Here is a 21,801-nt window from a genome sequence, read left to right as displayed (position 1 = left end):
CCAGTCCACTGCTTCCTTTTCTTTAGCTGAGAAGAGAGGTTATACAGTTCGGCACAAGATGTGTTTTCCATGGTAGGAAAAATAAAGGAGTTTGGAGACACGGTGGCCTAGTGGTTAGCACTGTTGCCTCACAGCAAGAAGGTTCTGGGTTCGAACCCCGGGCCGTCCCAGGACCTTTCTGTGAGGAGTTTGCATGTTCTCCCCGTGTCTGCGTGGGTTTCCTCCGGGTGCTCCGGTTTCCTCCCACCATCAAAAAGACATGTATGTTAGGGTTAATACTCCTGTCTGTTCTCCTGACCGAGGCAGTGGAAAGAAGAACTGGAGTTGGTCCCCCGGCGCGGCAGCTGCCCACTGCTCCTATATAATAGGATGGGTTAAATGCAGAAAATGAATTTCATTGTATGTATGTGCAATGACATAAAGTGTCTTCCCAAGTGTCTTCTTTGAGCAGAGACTGGAGGTGGTGGTGGGGGGCTTCACCCTTTCCTCATTTTGTAGAGTTGAAGATTTTCCAGAAGAAACATCCGCAGCTTGGTGCCTTGTGCCAGCTGCTAAGAGGGTGAGCGTGGGATAATGCCCGCCTTTGCCCAGCCGCCCCATCCCTGAACCACAGTGTGACAAGAAGTGAGTAGGAAATCCTGAATAGCCTCTCTGCTGCCGGGCCCCCTTCAATTCAATTCCTGTTATGTGCCCCATGGAGACTTCAGAGGGGCTTGTTGGTTCTGGGGGAGGCTTGTTTTACACACACTGAGCTTATTGGATGAGAGAGAGAGAAGTGGTGTGGTCGGTGTGAATAAAAGCATCGCACAAGACGACGAGAGTGGGGCCGCTGAGTAAAGTACACGTGTCAGTGAATAGAAGGGAAGGCAGCCTACACTGGCCACGGTTTCTCAGAATACCCAGACTGGATTCATTTCCAAGTATTTTAATTCGTATTTATTCTGGGGGGGTTTTTTCTCCTTTTTTTTTGTCTTTCGAGTGCATCCTGGATCAAACCCAAAATGAAGTCCTGTCTTTAACTTGCATTTGATCAAACATGGCAATAAAAGCAAGCCATAGGTTTTTAAAGTGGCACTGAGGGCTAGACCAGCTAAATTTAGAGCTGATCAAGACCACATGCAAGGCTTGAAAGAACCGACTCGTGAGTCCAAAGTTAAGTGCGTCCGTCAATTTTCTAAACGGGCTTAATCCGATTTCATGGCGCATGTGGGCCTATCCCAGCACACACTGGGCCAAAGGCAGTGGACGCCCCGGACAGGTTTTCAGGACATCACGGGGCGGAAATTTACCATCGCTCCTACACCGTTTACACCCAATGGTAAACCAGGAGGTTCCAGTTAATTTGACATGTCTTTGTCCTGAGGAAACCCATGAAAAGTCCTGCAACATGCAAACTCCAGTCAAAAGCAAGACCTGCTTCCTGTGAGACCACAGTAGTGACCGTTCAACCACCATGCTCCCCTAAAGATGGACAGGTTTGTCGATTGTTTGACAACTAAATTTTCAAATATCGCAAATGTTAAAGCAGTGTGGTGGGTTGCTTAAAGGACTCAAACATGCAGTCATACACAATGAGATTTGGAGGCCCTGCATATCGCCAGATGCTCAGGACTGAATCCTGTTCCCTCAAAGTGTGCATGAAGTGTGTATTTCTCTAATGGGAGTCGAGTGTTTCAGCATGTGGCAAACTGAAAGAACGACTGAGTTGAATCTGAGTTGCATCCCGGCCCCTCCAGTGTGCGGTCTTCTGGAGAATGGGTCATGCAGTGTTTTCCAGAGCAGGTGTGCTGCAGTTCACATTTCTCTTGAGTAGCAGCCCGAGTTTTTGACAGGCCTTTTTGCAGAGACTTGCAAACCTGGTTTGATTATCTCTGAGAAAAACTGGAGCATTGTCATAATGCCAAACATCAGCCAGCCATTTCAAACATCAATCTTTTTTTCCCCATATCTTTGCAACGTCAATTCATGACTGAGTGCAAGGACGCAGTGGGGGAGAGGGAAACATTTTCTGTTTTTTTTCCTCGAAAGAGAGAAACCTGTTGGCGTTACAACACTTAAACTGGCGTTACATCGTTACACACTTCCTCTGTCCTCTTGTTTGCACACACCAACACACAGGTTGGTGGATTGCTGCTGCAACTGTATCTTGGCACGTTGCAATCCGCTCCCTCCCGATTTTCAGAATGAAACCAGCAGCTCTTTTCTTTTCTGTTTTTTTTAAAGGGGGGTAACGCCCACAGCCGAATTACAGAATCATCCCTCCCTTCTTTTGGGAGCGAACATCCAATCCTCTTCAACCCCCTTATAGGTTGCACAAGCAGCCCTTTAAAAGAATCCCTCTATACACTACAGTCTGATAATACCACACGCAAGGGGCCGGATGCTCACGTGCACGGAACATGAATTGGCACGTCAAGTAAATGTGAACACCGAATCAGTGAGGGACTAGACCAAAACTTTAAAAAAAAGCATACAAAAGCAGGGCGAGGGAGACAGACAGACAGACAGACAGACAGACAGACAGAGAGAGAGAGAGAGAGACTGTAACGATGGCCCCTCTGAATAATATTTTCAATTTGTGCTGCAAAAGTCTTCAGAGCGACCTGCTAAACAGGCGGTGGTCCCTCGCGTTACGCGCCCTGCACAAGACGGCGGCCAGCGAGGTGCTGCGGATCTCCACGGCGGAAGGAGAAGAGGGCATGGCCGAGACTCTGATCACGTCGGCGCCTGTCGGAAAGAAAACCGCTGCGAAGACGCTGAAGGAGATGCCCGGACCCAGTACCTTGAGCAACTTGATTGAGTTCTTCTACCGGGACGGGTTTAGCAGAATTCACGAAATCCAGGTAAACTTGCGTGGACTCGGTGCAAGTTGAGATTGTCAAAGTTTACCCTGTCTTTATTTTCCCTTGCCTCATCTCTCTCTGTCACTCTCTCGCTCTCTCTTTGTCTCTCTCTCTCTCGCTCTCTAGTTACCAGCCACATATCAAGTCGTTTTTGCTGTCTATGCGTAAATGGCACAGCAGGCTGTTGCGTAAAAGCGCATCATTGGGAGTTTTCGCCCCTATTAGTAAACTGGCCTAACGAGCTTTTGTAACAGCAACATGGCATGATCAGTTACAGCCTGGGTTGGGGCAGATTACTTTGAAACGTAGTCAGTTACTGAATTCAAATTACATGGCCATTTTTATAATCAGTAACGTAATCCATTGGATTACAAAAATAATGTGATCTAATCTGAATACTTTTGGATTACTTTTGGATTATTTCAAAATCAAACATTGAAAAATATTGCACCGTATACTTAAAAAATGGATACAACCACAACATTTTGAGTTCCACAAACTTACTCTTTAAATCTCTAGACATCAAAAACATTTCCAATGCAAATAAAATGTATTTATCATATTCAGCATTTACAAAACAAACAGAAAAAGCATTTCTTGTAACTCTTGTTACAAGACTTCTGCAAGAGGAGCTCTTACTCAAAAATCTTTCTTCCATTTTAAATGTAAATAAAAAGGGACGAATACTTCATTATCATTGTCTATAAATCAGTGAACCTGAAGACAAGGGAATTTACTTTGGTTTGGGAAATATTATTCACAAACTGTTCAATCGTTGCTAGTTGCGCTTCTGGCTCTCCATGAGTTGATCTGCTAGGTCCTGAAGTCTCTGTGTCAGCCCTCTGTGTGCTCTTCACAAATTTCCCAGCATGTTTTCTCTGAAAATGCATGAAAGGGACAAAAATGAAACAAAAATACAATTTTCACTCGAAAGTTTTTTCATTGTTTGATCAGAAATCATTAGAAATAATATTGTAGCGAATTCGGGGGGCAACCACAGGAACTGCCGCAGCCGGGACGCGAACCCGAGACATCGCTAACCGCTCGACTAAAAGGTCCGACCCGTTAGCCAAAGGCCAACGTGTCTACTTATCCATGCACATTACACTTACCCGTTAGCCAGGTGTAACGTGCATGGATAAGTAAACACGTTAGCCCTTAGCTAACGGGTCAAACTTCTTAGTCGAGCGGTTAGCGATGTCGCCCGCGGTGCGGGGGATACCGGTTCGCGTCCCGGCTGCGTCAGTACCTGCGGTTGCCCCCCGAATTCGCTACAGTATTGTAACGTGCATGGATTAGTAGACACGCTGGCCGCTGGCTGGCGAGTCTGACCCTTTAGTCGAGCGGTTAGTGATGTCTCCTGCGGTGCGGGCTATACAGGTTCGCTTCCCGGCCGCGGCAGTTCCTGTGGTTGCGTTGTCCCCCGAATTTCGCTACAGTATGCTTTATCCTGTTACTCCTGAAATAATTGGAATTTTGCTCATAAATTAGGCTACTTCTGACAGGTAGGCAATTACCCTTATATTAAAACTCCTAGCACTTAGATAAGACATTTCATTGGCATCAGTTAGGGTCGGGGGCACTTTTTATCATTCAGTAACTGAGTTGCTGTGACTGACATTCGAGCTATCGTTGAGTCAAATCATGGGATGGTATTACTGTTACAGCTGAGTAGGCTGCTTAGCAGGCGCTTTCGTCCCAAGCAGCTTACAAAACATAAAGAAGAGTTGCACCGACAGTGTGGGCGATCTTCACAGCGCGCTGGATAGGCTAAAGTTTCCTCATTTTCTAAACTCAACTTGTCATATGTTCAGTTTAGCTAGCCAGCCAGTTAGCTAACTACAGTGGAAATGAGTGATCAAGAGCATCAACATTCTATATCGACAGGAAAACGACTGAAAACTGCACACAGTACAGCAGACCACAGCTAGCAGCAGGAGGGCTCAGACTCCACACAGTCGTATTGGGTAACGCCATGCATGGCAAGATCAATGTTTTCAAAATCCAATATCCCTATTTTTTCGTATTTACTCGGTGTTATATGTTACCTAATGAGCTAAGGCATAAGTACCATTATCAATACTGATGTGGCAGACACAAATGTGCTTATGAGCACTGAAATAGTTTTAAGCAACATTCTTTATCAAAAAGCTGAACCCATCTGTTCACTAACGTTAGCTAACTGAGAGGGAATCTTACCCTCTCAGGGTGATGTCTTTACTGATGACAGCACCTGTATTTTAGGTTTGCACAAATTGCGCTCGACGTAATTGTTGTTGTTGTGCACATTCTTTAACTGAAAGTGATGGTGATATTGCCAGGAATAGAATGCTAGTTTTGGTGCTGATGGACCGCTGCAGCTTGCACCTTCCATCTTGACTCAGCGTGTGAACGTAATGGTTCTGCCAGCTGCATACAAGAAACAAGGCAGGCCATTGGTTGAGTAGTGATCTCCAGTGGGTGTACAGACAGAGCCGCTTAGATTCCCTCCACATGTATGCCGCGCCTTTTCATGAGTCAATAGCATTGGTTATTATATATATTTAAAAAAAGTCGTGATTTTGAAATTGCCACGTTTTAAAGACATAATCAAAATGTAATCAAGTAATCCTTGACAATGTAATTATAATCCAATTACACATTTTTTCAAGTGTAATATGGTCTGATTGTAGTTACGTATTTTTTGTAATCTGATTACGTAATCCAGATTACATGTAATCCGTTACTACCCAACACTGGATTCATATAAGCGGTCAAATGTGTGAATGCCTATGACGAAACGGAATAGGCTTGTTACACAAGTATTTTTAAAGCAATCAGCGCAGGGCTGTGAAACGTGCAAATTGAATGGCAATTATCATGACAGGGCCAGGTTACATACCTTTCTCTTCAGCACACGAATCAGTCTTTTACAAACAGCACAAGTATACCTTTCTGTCATTTATCAGGAGTAGCGGGCCCTTATCAGTGTATGTGTGTGTGTGTGTGTTGGGGGGGCATTGCACAAATGTTGCCCACCAGAGACCCTTTTCAGAGGTTTTATTCCTAAATTAAAGGCCAAATGTGTTTGTAAAACGGAAATGCATTATACTTTTTGCCTGAAAAGCGTCGTCTCATGAAGAGATCTCCATGGTGCATCAGTTTAAATGTGATCCATAATCAGTAGCCTGTAAGCGGATAATGCTGATTTCCCATTTCACCTATTTCTGATTTATTTGCTTAATGTTGGGTTTCTGCATCTCATGTGGAAATTTGGGCCAAAAGACAGTTGAGGGATATGACACAATTTGGATTCATAGCAAACTCTTTTTGACATTTGTCCACTGTTAAAAAAGGTGGCACATCTGGATTGAAAGGGTATCATAGACACACAAAAAAGTAGACTTTCTGAATGATGGCAGGTAAGCATGATTCTTTAAATGAGGCTGAATACTCTGTTGTAATGACGAATAATGATTTATTTTTTCTGATTGTAATTAATTTTCTTCATCCAAGATTACCTTCCCGCCCCAACACACATGCAATACACATACACAGAGAGAGAGAGTTATTAATTTCTTAGTTGCAACAAGATAAAACTTCCCATGTGTGTAGAAATATCAAAAGTCCAAGTTCTGATTGAACACTGGATTTGGGCAGGTGAGCTAACAACTAATAGATTGTGGTTCACCATTTATTAACCATAGTGGTACGCCCGCAGAGTGTTCAACCCAGTTAGAGATAGAAATTCCCTTAAAGACTCAAACAAATGATGAGTTATTTATCAATACTCTATAAAGTAGCCTGTCATTGGTGCTCAAGTCAAAGGAACGTGTTTGCCAAGTCAGGGTTACAGTCAATCATGACCAGCTTGTTGGGTCTTACAGGGATTGTTTTCCCAACCTTAAATATTGCAGATAGCTTATAACTATGATTAAGCTCAGTGATAATCCTGATCATTCCAACATTTAATGACTCAACCGATGAGTATGACTGAATTGTGACTTTGAAAGAGAGCTTTGGTTTCAAAATGGTGAGTAGGACACTGAGAGTTGGAGATGCAGATACTTTGCAGTATTTCCTTATTTATGCATCTCCTGGCAGTCCTACTGATTGTGCTTTGTTCTCACCTCATTGATAGAAGGAGCACCGGCAGAAGTTTGGGAAGATTTTCAAGTCCCGTTTTGGGCCCCAGCTGGTGGTATCAATAGCAGATCGTGACCTGGTGGCTCAGGTGCTAAGGGCCGAGGGCGTTGCCCCTCAGAGAGCCAACATGGAGTCCTGGAAGGAGTACAGGGACATGAGGGGCCGTTCCACAGGCCTCATCTCCGCGTGAGTCCATTTTGACCTTTGACCCCTGCCCTATCACCCAAAATAAACCTAGCTTGTGGAAACAGCCAGGGTTATATAGTCTAGTTGGTGTGTGTGAGTACACATTCGTAACTGTGTGTATGCGTAGGTGGGTACAAAATACACTCTGAGATTTAATCCTGACATTTAATGTGTAGGGGAAAGGGGATATTCTGGCCAGTCTTGTGGCCTCTCTGAACCCTTACAAGAAGCAGCGTGTATGCACTTTTGCTTTTCAATAGCAAACCTAGCATGAAGATGACCTCTAAAATATTGTACTCGCCTCCGATGGCATCAATATTTTGTGTCTGATGCATTATTTCCAACATTTTGGTCGTTGCAAAAAAAATCTCGGCTGCACTCAGCAGACTTTGAATTGCTCGCACATTAGGGAGTCCCTCAACTTTTGAGAGAGGTGCCCGCGATTCATGTCCTCTGTGTCCTGCTTTCCAGTGAAGGAGAGGACTGGCTGAAGATGCGGAGCGTGCTTAGACAGCTCATCATGCGTCCGCGCGACGTCGCAGTGTTCTCTGACGACGTCAACAACGTGGTCGACGACCTGGTGAAAAGAGTCTGCGTGCTACGCAGCCAGGGGGCTGATGGAGCCAGCATCTTCAACATCAACGACCTCTTCTTCAAATATGCCATGGAAGGTCGGTAAAGGGCAAAGGGATGATTGTGAGCGATATGGTTGATGGGCAGAGATTGGAAAGACATTTAGAGGAATGTTGTCAGTGACAAAGAAGGAAGAGAAAGAGAGAACAAAGATGGGATGAGAGAAAGATCAGTGTGTCTCAAGCCGCGATACCATATGTTGAGGCTTATTTTCAAATACTTTGAGACTCAGGATTGCCACATGGTCCCAAATGGCAAGTGCCCACATTCCATAGAGAAGTGATAGAATTGTCACTGTGCTGTATTATTTACTTTCAAAAAATCTGTTTCTGTCCAGGTAGCGTAGCGGTCTATCCCGTTGCCTACCAACACGGGGATCTCCGGTTCGAATCCCCGTGTTACCTCCGGCTTGGTCGGGTGTCCCTACAGACACAATTGGCCGTGTATGCAGGTGGGAAGCCGGATGTGGGTATGTGTCCCGGTCGCTGAATTAGTGCCTCCTCTGGTCGGTTGGGGCACCTGTTTGGGGGAGACTGGGAGGGAATAGCATGATCCTCCCACACGCTATGTCCCCCTGGTGAAACTCCTCACTGTCAGGTGAAACGAAGTGGCTGGTGACTCCATACGTATTGGAGGAGGCATGTGGTAGTCTGCAGCCCTCCCCAGTTTGGCAGAGGGGTTGGAGCAGTGACCGGGATGGGTCGGAAGAGTGGGGTAATTGGCCAAATACAGTTGGGGAGAAAAAGGGGGAAAAAATCCCCCCCCCCCCAAAAAAAGAAAAGCATTTGTACTCAGTTACCTCCATGTTAATAACTAAGACCTTCAGTCGGTCTTGGGGAGGAAATCATTATTCGCTCCCCTCCGTTAAGAGTAGAGAGAGTAGAAAAGGCAAAATTTGTCACTCCTCTGACCTCATTGCAGGTGTAGCAGCCATTTTGTATGAGTGCCGGTTAGGCTGTTTGGAGGATGAGATTCCCCAGGAAACTCAAGACTACATCAGTGCACTTCACCTCATGTTCAGCTCCTTCAAGACCACCATGTACGCTGGGGCAATCCCCAAGTGGCTACGGCCCGTCATCCCCAAACCGTGGGAGGAGTTCTGCCGCTCTTGGGACGGCCTCTTCAGATTCAGTTAAGTGCTTTGCATTTTGTTTCCTCCTCCTCTTCCATGTGCTCTTCTATTTTGATTATGCCGTTTTTTTTATTGGAGAGCGGGTGCTTGAGTTTGAAGGGGCCCAGGGAAATATTTACATTAACTCCCACTCCTGGAAACAAATGGGACAAAGAAGTGTTCTATTGTGCCTGTCTGCCTGCCTGCCTGCCTGTCTGTCTATCTGTCTGCCTATCTATCTATCTATCTATCTATCTATCTATCTATCTATCTATCTATCTATCTATCTATCTATCTATCTATCTATCTATCTATCTATCTATCTATCTATCTATCTATCTATCTATCTATCTATCTATCTATCTATCTATCTATCTATCTATCTATCTATCTATCTATCTATCTATCTATCTATCTATCTATCTATCTATCTATCTATCTATCTATCTATCTATCTATCTATCTATCTATCTATCTATCTATCTATCTATCTATCTATCTATCTATCTATCTATCTATCTATCTATCTATCTATCTATCTATCTATCTCTCTGTCTGTCTGTCTGTCTGTCTGTCTGTCGATGTCTTTGTGTCTGCCTGCAGAATGGCCCTCTCCAGTGCAGTGTGTTGGTGCAAAAGTCTGTTTAAAGGATCCCTGTAAAAGGGTCTTATGGTAATACAATCAGCTCTTTTAATTAGCTTTGTTTCATGTGGATCAAACCCTGCCGATGAGAATCGTGGGTTTCTGTCTTGCGGCTAGAAAGTTTAACATTAACAGAATGGCACGGCGAATTGCAAAGACCTCCTGTGGAATGTATGGGGGCTCCCTTTGTTATGTAACCTGTCCTCCCCTCTTCTCCTTTACACCCTTTACTCACCTTCTGTGTTGGCCTCCACTTCATTCTTCCTGTCTTCATTCACCCCCCCCCCCGCTCTCATTCTGCTCCCCAGGCCGGATCCATGTTGACCGAAGGCTGCAGGGGCTCAAGGCCCAGCTGGAGAGGGGAGAGGAGGTGAAGGGGGGGCTGCTCACACACATGCTAGTTACCAAGGAGATGAACCTTGAGGAGATCTACGCCAACATGACGGAGATGCTCCTGGCTGGGGTTGACACGGTTTGTATGTGTGTGTGTGTGTGTCTTTGTGTGTGTGTCGTCAGTCAAAAGAAGTGTCTGTGCATATATGTGTGCAGTGGACAAGTGTGAAGTGCAGCGAGTGAGTGCCCATGTGTTTGGGGTGGGGCAGGGGATGGGAAAGTGTATGTGTGTGTGTACATGAGTGTATATGTGTGTCAGTTTTGAGTTTCGAGGCTTGGGTTTCTGGCGCCACATCTATGGCTGTGTAGTTGTGCCAGCGTCAGGTCAGAGCAGTGAACCAGGGTATCCCGCCGACAAAGTTGTTCTCACTCAGATTTAGTTTCTTCTCATTTGTCTCTGCCTGTTAGATCCACACAGGGGGCTTTTGTCTTCTCCACCAGACAGCTGTGTTACACATTTGTGTGTGTGTGTGTGTGTGTGTGTGCGCGCGTGTGTGTGTGTGTGTGTGTGTGTAAGTGAGAAAGAGGGAGAAAGCGAGAGAGAGAGCGAGAGAGAGAGAGAGAGAGAGAGAGAGAGAGAGAGAGAGAGAGAGAGAGAGAGAGAGAGAGAGAGAGGGAGAGAGAGAGAGAGAGAGAGAGAGAACATTGCTACATCACGCTTGGGTGAAATGTGTGTTTTTCCCATTTTGTTCACCAGATTGGTTTGCGTCACCAAACAACACAACAAGGGCCTGGAAGTCAAAGACAACCACAGGCATTTATTTGAAAGTCACTTTAATTTTCTGGGGGGTGGGGCGGACAGAAAATTTATAGAAACACTAGGAATTATTTGCAAATGCTATTTAACCTGGGTCCTTTGTGTGCTTGCTTTTATGTGTGTGTGTGTGTGTGTGTGTGTGTGTGTGTGTGTGTGTGTGTGTGTGTGTGTGTGTGTGTGTGTGTGTGTGTGTGTGTGTGGTGTGTGGAGATGCAATGGCCTCTAGATGTGTTTTGGGGGCTGTCAGATTAATAGAGAGTTTAGATGTGGGGGGTGAATGCGTGTAGCTGGGGAAGGAGGAAGAAAGGATGTGTATTTTTGTTGAACTTGTGGCAACGGCCACATCCTGGTGGGGGGTGGCTTTTGCTGAGCCATTACCTGACCTCATGGTGCCTTCGCCTTCACTCAGTACACACAGGGGCTGTCAAGTCGCGTTAGCCACAGCCGGAGTTATGGCACCAGCTGGGCAGAGGTGAGGTGAGGGGGGAAGAGGAGGAAGGATGGTGGTGACGGCGAGGTTGGGGGGGGGGGCACTGGCATTATTATAGTGATGGCAGGGTAGAGGATGAGGTTGGTGTGACGAGGGAGGAGGGGGAGGGTGTTGTTGAGGAGCGACAAAAGCCTCTTCCAGCTGGGTTTGGATGAGTGTGTCGTGTGATTCCTCATTAGCTTTGTCTGAGGTGTTGCCAAAGACGGTGCCAACCGGGGCTGAATTGGAAGAAATGGGATGAGTGGAGAGAAGGTGAGAGAAGAGAGGGAAGGGGAGACTTTGGGGGGGGGGGTAAGGCAGGGGAGTGTGGGAGGTAGAAGCGGGAACAAATGGCAAGTGGGGTGGGGGGGTTGCATTGACCTGTGACTGACCGCTAGGATCCATCCAGTAAAGTGTGATTTTAGCAATAACAGTTTTCCATCTACAGAAATAGATCACATGAAATACACAGCTAGAAAAGAAATAGGAGTGGAGAGCGAGAGAGAGAGAGACTACAGAGAGAGACTACAGAGAGAGAGAGAGACTACAGAGAGAGAGAGAGAGAGAGAGAGAGAGGATGGTGTTAAGACATCTGGTTTAAACTAAGAGGAGCAGCGGAGCACGGTACTATGACACACTGTGCAGCCAGCAGAGCCGTGGTTTGACTACAGGGAAGATGTAATGGGTTTCATATCGCATGATCAATCACCCACATGGACTGGGTGGAATTTGAATTGTGTGTCACGCGAGATCGTCTCATCTCCATGGGACAGAGAGAACATAGGTGGGATTGTTATGTGCCGTGAGACGGGTGACCGAGGAGATTTGTGAGAGTAGGAGGGGTTGGTTTGACTAAAGGAAGGAGGAAAAGCCAAATATCGGAACGTCCGAGAGGAAAATAACAAGAGTGGGTGGTTATGGCGGAGAAAAACGGATAACGGGTGGAAGATCAAGTAAGGAATTGAACATTTGAATGAGAGGACACACAGCACGGGCTGTGATGTGGCCTTTAGGACGATGACCTGAGAACAGATGAGGGAGTTATCTCCGGTATTTTCTACTGGACCTCCAGTGAATGCATCAGTGGAGTGTATAGCAGTAGAGAGCAGTGCAGCTGGATGTGTTTGTGGATTGTGTGCGGTTGGATGAGAAGGGGTGAGAGCAGTGATTGACGTAAGAGAAGGGGACAGGAAAGCAGCTGACAGTGTGGACTTCAGTGTCTTTTGTGGATTAAACACACCCCCCGCTGGCCCCCAACCACCCTCTGTTTCCCAACACTTATGCAACATCCCACAGAGTCTTATATCATCTCGTATTCATACCTCCTTTCTAAACATCCTGCCATAAGATGAGGGGAACAGGGGAATATGGCTTTTAAAGGAACAACGATGCCACTTCATGAGCTTTTACTGCGAGATTTAACGAATCGATTAACTCGCCCCAAGCAGTCATCCCTACACAGTTTCATTTTGTCTCAGTCGTTTTAGAAAATCTCTCCATTTATTTTTGTCATACTAAGAAAAGGAAGGATGGAAGAAAAAAAGAAAAAATTGTTCTGTAATCTGGGCGTGTGTGTAGTTAGATGTTTTATTTCCCCTTTTTGTTTTTATATATGCTCAATAATCCAGATGAGGAAACCACAGAAAGGTGAATCAGTTCATCTGGACACAGCATTTAGTGGGAGAAACAAGTGACTTCATCGGTCTCAACTGATGACCGAAACCAATGATCGGTTTCACTCGAGATGTACTACCCTTTCTGAGTTCTTTGTATATGTTTCAGCTGCTGTTCAAGCCCGGTATCACTATTAGGGACGTTGAGCACACTGGTTTTTAGCACACTTTCTCCATTAGGTCACGAGTGGTTTGCATATGGTTCTCTACCAGAAAATGGTGGATCGCTCCCTCCGGGTTGGGGATGAGTTGTTGCCTCAAGTGAAGGAGTTCGAGTATCGCGGGGTCTTGTTCACGAGTGAGGGTAGGATGGAGCGGGAGATTGACGGGCGGATTGGTGCAGCATTAGCAGTAATGCGGACATTGTACCGGACCGTTGTGGTGAAGAGGGAGCTGAGCCGGAAGGCAAAGCTCTCGATTTACTAGTCAATCTTCGTTCCAACCCTCACCTATGGTCATGAGCTTTGGGTAGTGACCGAAAGGGTGAGATCGTGGATCCAAGCGGCTGAAGTGAGTTTCCTCCATAGGGTGTCTGGGCTCAGCCTTAGAGATAGGGTGAGGAGCTCGGACATCCTGAGGGAGCTCGGAGTAGAGCTGCTGCTCCTTCGCATCAAAAGGAGCCAGTTGAAGTGGTTCAGGCATCTGATTAGGATGCCTCCTGGGTGCCTTCCTTTGGAGGTTTACCGGGCACGTCGAACTGGGAGGAGACCCCGGGGTAGACCCAGAACTTGCTGGAGGGACTACATGTCGAATCTGGCCTGGGAATGTCTTGGGATCCCCCAGGAGGAGCTGGAGGGTGTTGCTGGGGAGAGGGGCATCGGGAGTGCCCTACTTAGCTTGCTGCCACCACGACCCGACCCCGGAGAAGCGGCTGATGATGAGATGAGATGAGATGAGATGGTTTGCATACGAAACCAATCGTTGGTTTCAGTCGTTATACAACTGTGCTGTTTATGAGGTTGGGGGATACCTGCAGTCAGTTGAGACTGATAAAGCCACTTGCATGTGTGATGGAACGTTTCTCCCACTAAAATTTTTATTTCTAAAAATTGTATCCCTATCTCCTCCTCTTGCCTTTTAGACATCTTTCACGCTCTCCTGGGCCATCTACCTGCTAGCGTGTAACCCTAAGGCGCAGCAGCAGATCTATGTGGAGGTGACCAAGACGCTGGGACACGCAACAGTCGCCACTGCTGACGACATCCCAAATCTGCCCCTCATCAGAGGCCTGGTCAAAGAGACTCTCAGGTGCTGTTTGCACAGACCAGCCCTGCTATCTCCCATTACAGTGCTTGTATCTGCTGTTGTCTCCCACATTATCTGCCCCCTTTCTCTCTGCTCTCGTTCCTGATCAATGATTTTAAGCAACTGACTTCTCATTGTGGGTATTGAAAGCCCTCGGCTACTGATTCTGTGATTGAGGTCTCTACAAATAGACTTGACTTAGCAACAGATTGAATATTAACCACTTAAAACTGTCAGTGCTAACCTCTGCCCCATCTCTTTGTCTCTCTGTTTCCTTCCTCTTCTTCTTTTTTTTTTACCTTGACATGAGAAATTTGTTGCTGGAGTAATGTATAGGGCTGTTGAATAACTGTCTTTTTATATGTCCCTCCCTGGGAGCAGGCTCTTTCCAGTTCTCCCTGGCAATGGGCGGATTACCCAGGATGACTTGGTGCTGGACGGTTACTTCATCCCCAAAGGGGTAAGGCTGATACAGTGCCTCTGGGCAACATAATAGACATGTGTAAGGAGTGTGTATGTGCGAGACAAAAAAGCGGCCTCTGAGAGCCAGCCAAAAACATTACAATGGAACCAGATGTAACGTGATCCTACATTACTCATGCATCGCTCTCTCTCTCTCTCTCTCTCTCTCTCTCTCTCTCTCTCTCTCTCTCTCTCTCTCTCTCTCTCTCTCTCTCTCTCTCTCTCTCTCTCTCTCGCTCCCCCTCTCTCTCTCTCTGTGTCCCTCGCCATCTCTTGCCTATAAACATGTGCAGAAGTCAGTTGTTTTCATTATTTGGCTAACCCCCCCCCTTCTCTCCTTTCACTCTTAGACTCAGCTGGCCCTGTGTCACTACTCGACATCCTTAGATGAGGAGAACTTCCCTGCTCCATCAGACTTCCGCCCAGATCGTTGGATTCGGAAAGACTCCACGGACCGCGTTGACAACTTTGGCTCGATCCCCTTTGGCTACGGCATCAGAAGCTGCATTGGCAGGAGGGTAGCGGAGTTAGAAATGCACCTGGCACTGACAAGGGTAAAGGATTACATGCACTCTTACATGTGCGCACTCCCGCCTCAGTGCACACATGCACGGTTATGTCCACTCACACACACGTTTTCGCAAGCTCTCACGCACACATACATACGCATGCACACGAACACAAGCTCCAGCAGCAATGCCAAACTATGTACGTATACTTGTAACAACAGCCCCCTGTGAATGCACCCACAGATAATATTGCACTTTGCCAATGACAACTTATATTTGACAGATGTGTTTTTTAATTTTGCCTTACAGCTTATCCAGAGGTTTCAGATTGGTCTTTCACCCCTTACTGCTGATGTCAAGGCCAAAACCCACGGTCTGCTCTGCCCGGGTGCACCAATCAACGTACAGTTCTTCGACAGGCAACGCTAGAGATGCACTACCCTTTCTGAGTTCTTTGTATGTGTTTCAATTGTTGCTGAAGCCCAGCATCACTATTAGGGACGTTGAGCACACTGGTTTTTAGTACACTTTCTCCATTAGGTCACAGATTATCATTGCCGATCTGTGACTGAGGTTTTACTCAGGCATGAAATGTTTTTCTTTTGTTGTTTTTTTTATCTTTCTGTGTTTGATAGTAGACATAAAAAATATTACTGGACCAATTATGTAAAGACAAATGTTGTTTTTTTATTTGTTCATTGTTTTTAATTACTGAAAATGACCTTGGTTCCTTTTTTTTCTATGTACTAATACTTCACCCATTATTCTATCTAAAGTGGTTGTAGACAACTTTTCAACTCCCCCCCTGTAGCATTTCTGTAGCATTTCGCTTTCAGTTTATTAGCAGCCTGGCTACTGTCCAAAGCAAGAAACAACCGTCTATTTGAACTAGAAACCCCGATCTGAGCGCTATGATACTTATTAATACTGCATGCAACCTGTGTACTTATTAATACTGCCAGTGTAAAACATCTGGCAGTATTAATAAGTACGCAGGTTGTGTTACTTACTGACCCAGCAGAAAGAATGCCAACTGAGTGTTGGTTTGGAACCCTCTCAAGTCCCGGGTGTTGTGTCGAACTCTGTTTCCCCGTTGAGATCTGTTTCCACCTAGCCAGTGTTCGATACAACACCAGGGCGCTTGATTAACCTAACCCTAAACTTAACCTAATGCTTACCTTAACCGAATCATAACCGATAGCTAACCTGTTTCCATGTGAACGCTTTTGTCTGGCTAGGGGGAAGCAGATCTCGATGGGGAAACAGAGTTTGGTGCAACACTGGAGCTCTTTCCATCGAGTGAATGCCCGTCCGAGGTTTACTCTTGTTTTACCTCTGTTTCTATCACTATCCCTCTTCATCCTTCTTTGCCTCCTCCATCAACGGGGTTCTTTTTCTCTTGCCGGGTAGAGTTTCCACTGTCACTCCGGTTGTTCCACTGTCTGCTGTTTCCGCTACTGGGGATAGCTCTTCCTATTTGGGTTGCACTGTGGTTGACTCACTTCCTTTGTGCCGTAAATGGAGTCTTCTTTTTCCTGCAGGATCGTACCCGGTGGCAGACAGAATTGCACAGTGAAAGTGAGGCTTATAGGGAACCAGACTAAATGCATATGGAGTCATTCTTTACATTACACTGCAACATTTACTTCACAATCAGAATCGTGTTTATTGGCCATGTAAGTTTGCACACACATGAGATTTGACTCCGGTTTTGTGGCTATAAGTGTACTTAACATAGAATAACAACACAAGAATCTTAAGATATATACACAAGGATGGACTATATACAGGTGAGATAAGATGTGATAAAGTGCAATGGTGCAGAGAATCAGAGATGCTGAAATAAATGTTAGCAGGTTACTTGCATACGTGCCTGAGGTAGATGGACATGACAGAGTTTACCAGTTTACGTGTGAAGTAGTATATACAACATGGTTGGATGGTATATACAACATGGTTGGATGGTTGGATTTGTGATGTTAAAGCACAAAAAGTTGTCTACAGCCACTTTAAATTAGTGATTGGAAAAATGGGCTACAATCTATACATTTTACACTACCTTTACACGTGAATGTATACTTGGCACACACACACACACACACACACACACACACACACACACAAAGATTATTGTAGATTGAAAAATTGTACCGCTTCCATTTTGACTTTGAGAGAAGTGATTCAGAGCGGACATGGAAGTTGACGTTGAATGTAATGTTTGTTTTATGAAGGAAATGTTATGTTGTCGTTTATTGGGTGGTTAAGTTTTCTACTCAGTGCAGCCCAGTAGGGTTGCCTCGGTTGCTTTTTCCTGGCAGAACGAATCTCGTGAAATTGGAGTAAATTTATGTCGAATAAATCAACATATATTTTTGGCAAAAAAAAATGCTTTGTGCATGAAACATATGGTTTATTATCAGAAAAGCTTTGACATATTGATGGCAAAGAGGCAGGGTGTAGAAATATTGGCTTACGTTAGTTTCTGAATTGGTCGGCTTTGTGTGTTTGAAGGAAATATATTGACCTTCTAGCCGCTGATTGTTTTCTGATACTTTTTTTTAAAAGATCTATAATTTTCATAGCCAGTGACTCACTGCGTAGAATAAAAGAGGAAATAAATGTACACAGGCAGACCTAGGTAAGTGACCTACTCTGGTAAAATGTGTGTACATCATATTTTGTTCGACGTGGCCCCATATCAAGCCAAGCACTCCACGGTCATTCAGCTGGTACCGGGTCATTCGTCAGACAGTAGTGTACATGAATGAACCATTTTCGACATTAAGCAAGGTTGCACCAGGAAAATCAACTACGTTGCTTGAACGTGTCGACTAAGTTAAGCCACATCTCAAATTCATGTCAAGACCTGTGATCGTCGTTTTTTTTTATATCGCATTTCAAAATTGTATCTCGAATCAGACCATTGCATTTGTTTACATAATCCATTCAGTGCATTGCTACAAAGCCAGCTTTTGCTGATTGTTTTTTGTTGAGATCCTTCTTTCTTGATGGATAAATGGTATGTTATTGGACAGTTTGAAGAGGGGGAACTTAAGAATTGCGGAAGTTTCCAATTTTGATGACTTTTTGCATAGGTGAGGAAAACAGAAACACCTAGAAGCCCATCGACGGATCCTCTCTCATGTCATTTTGTCATTGTTTACTTTTTTTTTTGGTAACATGTACGTTTTTACTGTAGTTCCAGTGAAACTTGGTGCAAATAAAGATGATCTAATCTAAAGATGACTCTGGCGTGTTGTTATTCAGTACAACCCCAAAACACTCAAGGAAATTATGTCTGTTGTGTAAAAAAAACGAAAGAAGATGGGACCGTTGAAGATGAAAGTAATGAAGGAAGAGAGGTCAGAAAATAATCAGGTCATGTCTTAGTGATCGACTTGGTCCCCCACTTCTGAAGGCCATGTTAGGACGAGGTCACAGCAAAATGTCATCACACTTGGTTGCATGACCCCAAGCTGCTGTGCCTGGTTGCATCAACTGGCAATACATGTAAAGAGGGCAACTGAAACATTACATTTCAATTGGTTGTATACTAGTTGTAGACCGTTCGAAATTGTGACACTGAATCATATTTGGAGACACGGCGGCACGGCAGTCCAGTGGTTAGTACTGTTGCCTCACAACGAGAAGATCCTGGGTTCAAACCCCGGGCCGCCCCAGGTCCTTTCTGTGTGGAGTTTGCATGTTCTCCCTGTGTCTGTGTGGGTTTCTCTGGGTTTCCTCCCACCATCAAAAAGACATGCATGGTAGGGTTAATGCTCCTGTCTGTGCCCCTGAGCAAGGCAGTGGAAAGAAGAGCTGGAGTTGGTCCCCGGGTGCTGCAGCTGCCCACTGCTCCAATACAATAGGATGGGTTAAATGCAGAGAACACATTCGTTGTAAGAATACAAAGTCGATTTAAGTGGCTTTCATTCATTTGGGGATGTGATTTTTATTTATTGGGCTATGACCATCAGGTGACAACTGGAGTTCTGAATGAAACATTATTTGCTTCTTTTCCTTTTTAAAGATACCCTTACTCACTGTATTTCAGATATATCTGTACGTGGATGGAACAGTCATAAATGTCAGACAGGAGCAAACAAAAAAGTGATTGCCACAGAGGTAAAGAGAGGCACTAATTCTAAAATGTGTGTGTGTGTGTGTGTGTGTGTGTGTGTGTGTGTGTGTGTGTGTGTGTGTGTGTGTGTGTGTGTGTGTGTGTGTGTGTGTGTGTGTGTGTGTGTGTGTGTGTGTGTGTGTGTGCAACATCCTTGATAGGGAGGAGTGCTGCTTTGAACGGGGAGTCAAAGAGGCCATCTACGTGAAGAGGGAACAACCATGCCGACGAGATCATAGCGTATAGATTATGACTAATTGATGACTTAATTGATTATGACTAATGACTATTGCAAACTGTTCTCTTCTCTCACATGTCTTTTCTCTCTCTCTGAATGATGTCTTCTCCTTTCTCTTTTTCTGTGTGTGAATGGTGTCATGTGAGTCTCCCTTGTGTGCACGGGCAGACGGTTCTCCTCCCCAGGTCTCCGTGGTGATGGTTGTCGCCACTTGGACACTGCCTGCCATTTCCCTCATCATATTTTCTTTTTATAAATGCACACACACACACATATATATATATATATATATATATATATATATTTTACATGATGATGCTGGTCGCATGGCTTGGGTGCTGGACTGTTCTGCTGGTGTCTGGACACTACTTGGCATCCTGCACATCATATTCTTCATAAATGTTATCTAAGGGTCTAAGGACTGGATGTTGTGTTGCTGTTAAGCTCACTGAGGCAAATTTGTAATTTGTGATATTGGGGGCTATACAAATAAAATTGATTTGATTTTTGATTTTAATCCCTAAACTGGGGGGGGGGGCGCTGGGAGTACATCTGTTCTGTCACCATTTTACAATGCTGTGATTGCAACTATTCCCCAGTCCTCTGTGAATAGTACACATGGCCTTTGTAATTCTAGTCAGTGCTCACGACAATTTGCATATGAAACCGGTCGTTATGCCACTCTGTTGTTTATAAGGGTGGGGATACCTGCAGGCAGTTGAGACTGAAGAGGTCACTTAGTGATGAAAAGTTTCTCCCAATAAACGTTGTGTCCAGATGAACTGATTCAACTTTCTGTGATTTCCTTACCTGCATTATTGAGCATGCATAAAGACAACTTACTTTGATTTAAAAATGGTTGTGTGACAAATTCTCAGAAATGACAAAATCATGTCCAGGATGGATTTTTTTTTTAACCATATTGAAGGCATGCTCATTTTTGTCTTTACTTTTAGTGTGTCATATCAGTTGGTTTAATGTGGTTTCTGAACTATTTTCGACTGGCCTTGTCTGTAAGACAGCAATGTGATCAAGTCACATGATCTGTCTCACCTATTGATAGAATTGTAGTCCACATTAAAGAGTGATATCAGCCTTGCTCTGCCCCTTTCTCAGCTTTGACAACTGTTAAAGAATGGAAGACAAGTAAAGAGGAGAGGTTGGCTGGGATCAGACTATTTGATCAGTGTGGCCGGTCACGCTTAGAGCTGTTTTACATGTGACGTCACATGTCTGTGGACAAAAATACACCGATCAGCCAAAACATTAAAACCACTGACAGATAAGTAAATAATATTGATTATCTCATTACAGTGGTACCTGTTAAGAGGTGGGATATATTTGGCAGCAAGTGAACAGTCACTTCTTGAAGTTGATGTGTTGGTAGCAGGAAAAATGGGCAAGTGTAAGGATCTGAGTGACTTTGACAAGGGCCAAATTGTGATAGCTAGACGACTGGGTTAGAGCATCTCCAAAGCGGCAGGTCTTGTGGGGGGTGTTCCCAGTATGCAGTGGCCAGTACCTACCAAAAGTGTCCAAGGAAGGACAACCGGTGAACTGGTGACAGGGTCATGGGTGCCCAAGGCTCATTGATGCGCATGGGGAGCAAAGGCTAGCCTGTCTGGTCCAATCCCACAGAAGAGCTACTGTAGCTCAAATTGCTGAAAAAGTTAATGCTGGCTATGATAGACGGGTGTCAGAACACAGTGCATCACAGCTTGCTGTGTATGGATGGGGCTGTGTAGCTGCAAATCAGTAAGAGTGCCCATGATGACCCCTGTCCACTGTCGAACGTGCCTATAATGGGCACATGAGCATCAGAACTGGACCATGAAGGAATGGAAGGAGGCCTGGTCTGATGAATCACATTTTTTTTACATCATGTGGACGGCCGGGTGCGTTTCCATCATTTACCTGGGGAAGAGATTGCACCAGGATGCACCATGGGAAGAAGGCAAGCCGGCAGAGGCAGTGTGATGCTCTGGGCAATGTTCTGCTGGGAAACCCCGGGTTCTGGCATTCATGTGGATGTCACTTTGACACATGCCCTTCATGGCAACAGTATTCTCTGGTGGCAGTGGCCTCTTTCAGCAGTATAATGTACTCTGCCACACAGTAAACATTGTTCAGGAAGGGTTTGAAGGACATGAAAAACAGTTCAAGGTGTTGCCTTGGCCTTCAAATTCCAGAATTCGAGCAAATTCGAATTCAAATTCGAGCATCTGTGGGATGTGCATGAAAGACAAGTCTGATCCATGGAGGCCCCACCTCGCAACTTACAAGACATAACGGATCTGCTGCTAATGTCTTGGTGCCAGATACCAGAGGACACCTTCAGAGGTCTTGTGAAGTCCATGCCTTGATGGTCAGAGCTGTTTTAGTGGCATGAGGGGG

At 45.1% G+C, this 21,801-nt stretch overlaps 1 protein-coding gene across 1 annotated transcript; it reads left to right on the top strand.

Moving 5' to 3' along the window:
• The first annotated feature begins 2,503 nt into the window (after window positions 1–2,503).
• On the top strand, window positions 2,504–15,912 carry LOC130111516 (cytochrome P450 27C1). Its single transcript, XM_056278738.1, has 9 exons — window positions 2,504–2,843; window positions 6,964–7,154; window positions 7,626–7,825; window positions 8,709–8,918; window positions 9,850–10,013; window positions 13,915–14,081; window positions 14,460–14,538; window positions 14,891–15,094; window positions 15,359–15,912. The coding sequence occupies exons 1-9, from the start codon at window positions 2,550–2,552 to the stop codon at window positions 15,476–15,478; spliced, it is 1,629 nt and encodes a 542-aa protein (XP_056134713.1). The 5' UTR covers window positions 2,504–2,549; the 3' UTR covers window positions 15,479–15,912.
• The last annotated feature ends 5,889 nt before the right edge of the window (window positions 15,913–21,801 follow it).

Source organism: Lampris incognitus, chromosome 4 (genome assembly GCF_029633865.1).
Source record: "Lampris incognitus isolate fLamInc1 chromosome 4, fLamInc1.hap2, whole genome shotgun sequence".
NCBI classification, from domain to species: domain Eukaryota; kingdom Metazoa; phylum Chordata; class Actinopteri; order Lampriformes; family Lampridae; genus Lampris; species Lampris incognitus.
The sequence above is the reverse complement of the archived record's forward strand: the minus strand, read 5'-3'. Positions and strand labels throughout refer to the sequence as shown.

Bases quoted from the DNA above. Each gene is read 5' to 3' on its own strand.
- LOC130111516 (XM_056278738.1), top strand. From the start codon at position 2,550: ATGGCCCCTCTGAATAATATTTTCAATTTGTGCTGCAAAAGTCTTCAG. The intron at 14,082-14,459 runs GTGCTGTTTGCA...CCCTGGGAGCAG, and splicing joins CTGGTCAAAGAGACTCTCAG to GCTCTTTCCAGTTCTCCCTG. The intron at 15,095-15,358 runs GTAAAGGATTAC...TTTGCCTTACAG, and splicing joins TGCACCTGGCACTGACAAGG to CTTATCCAGAGGTTTCAGAT.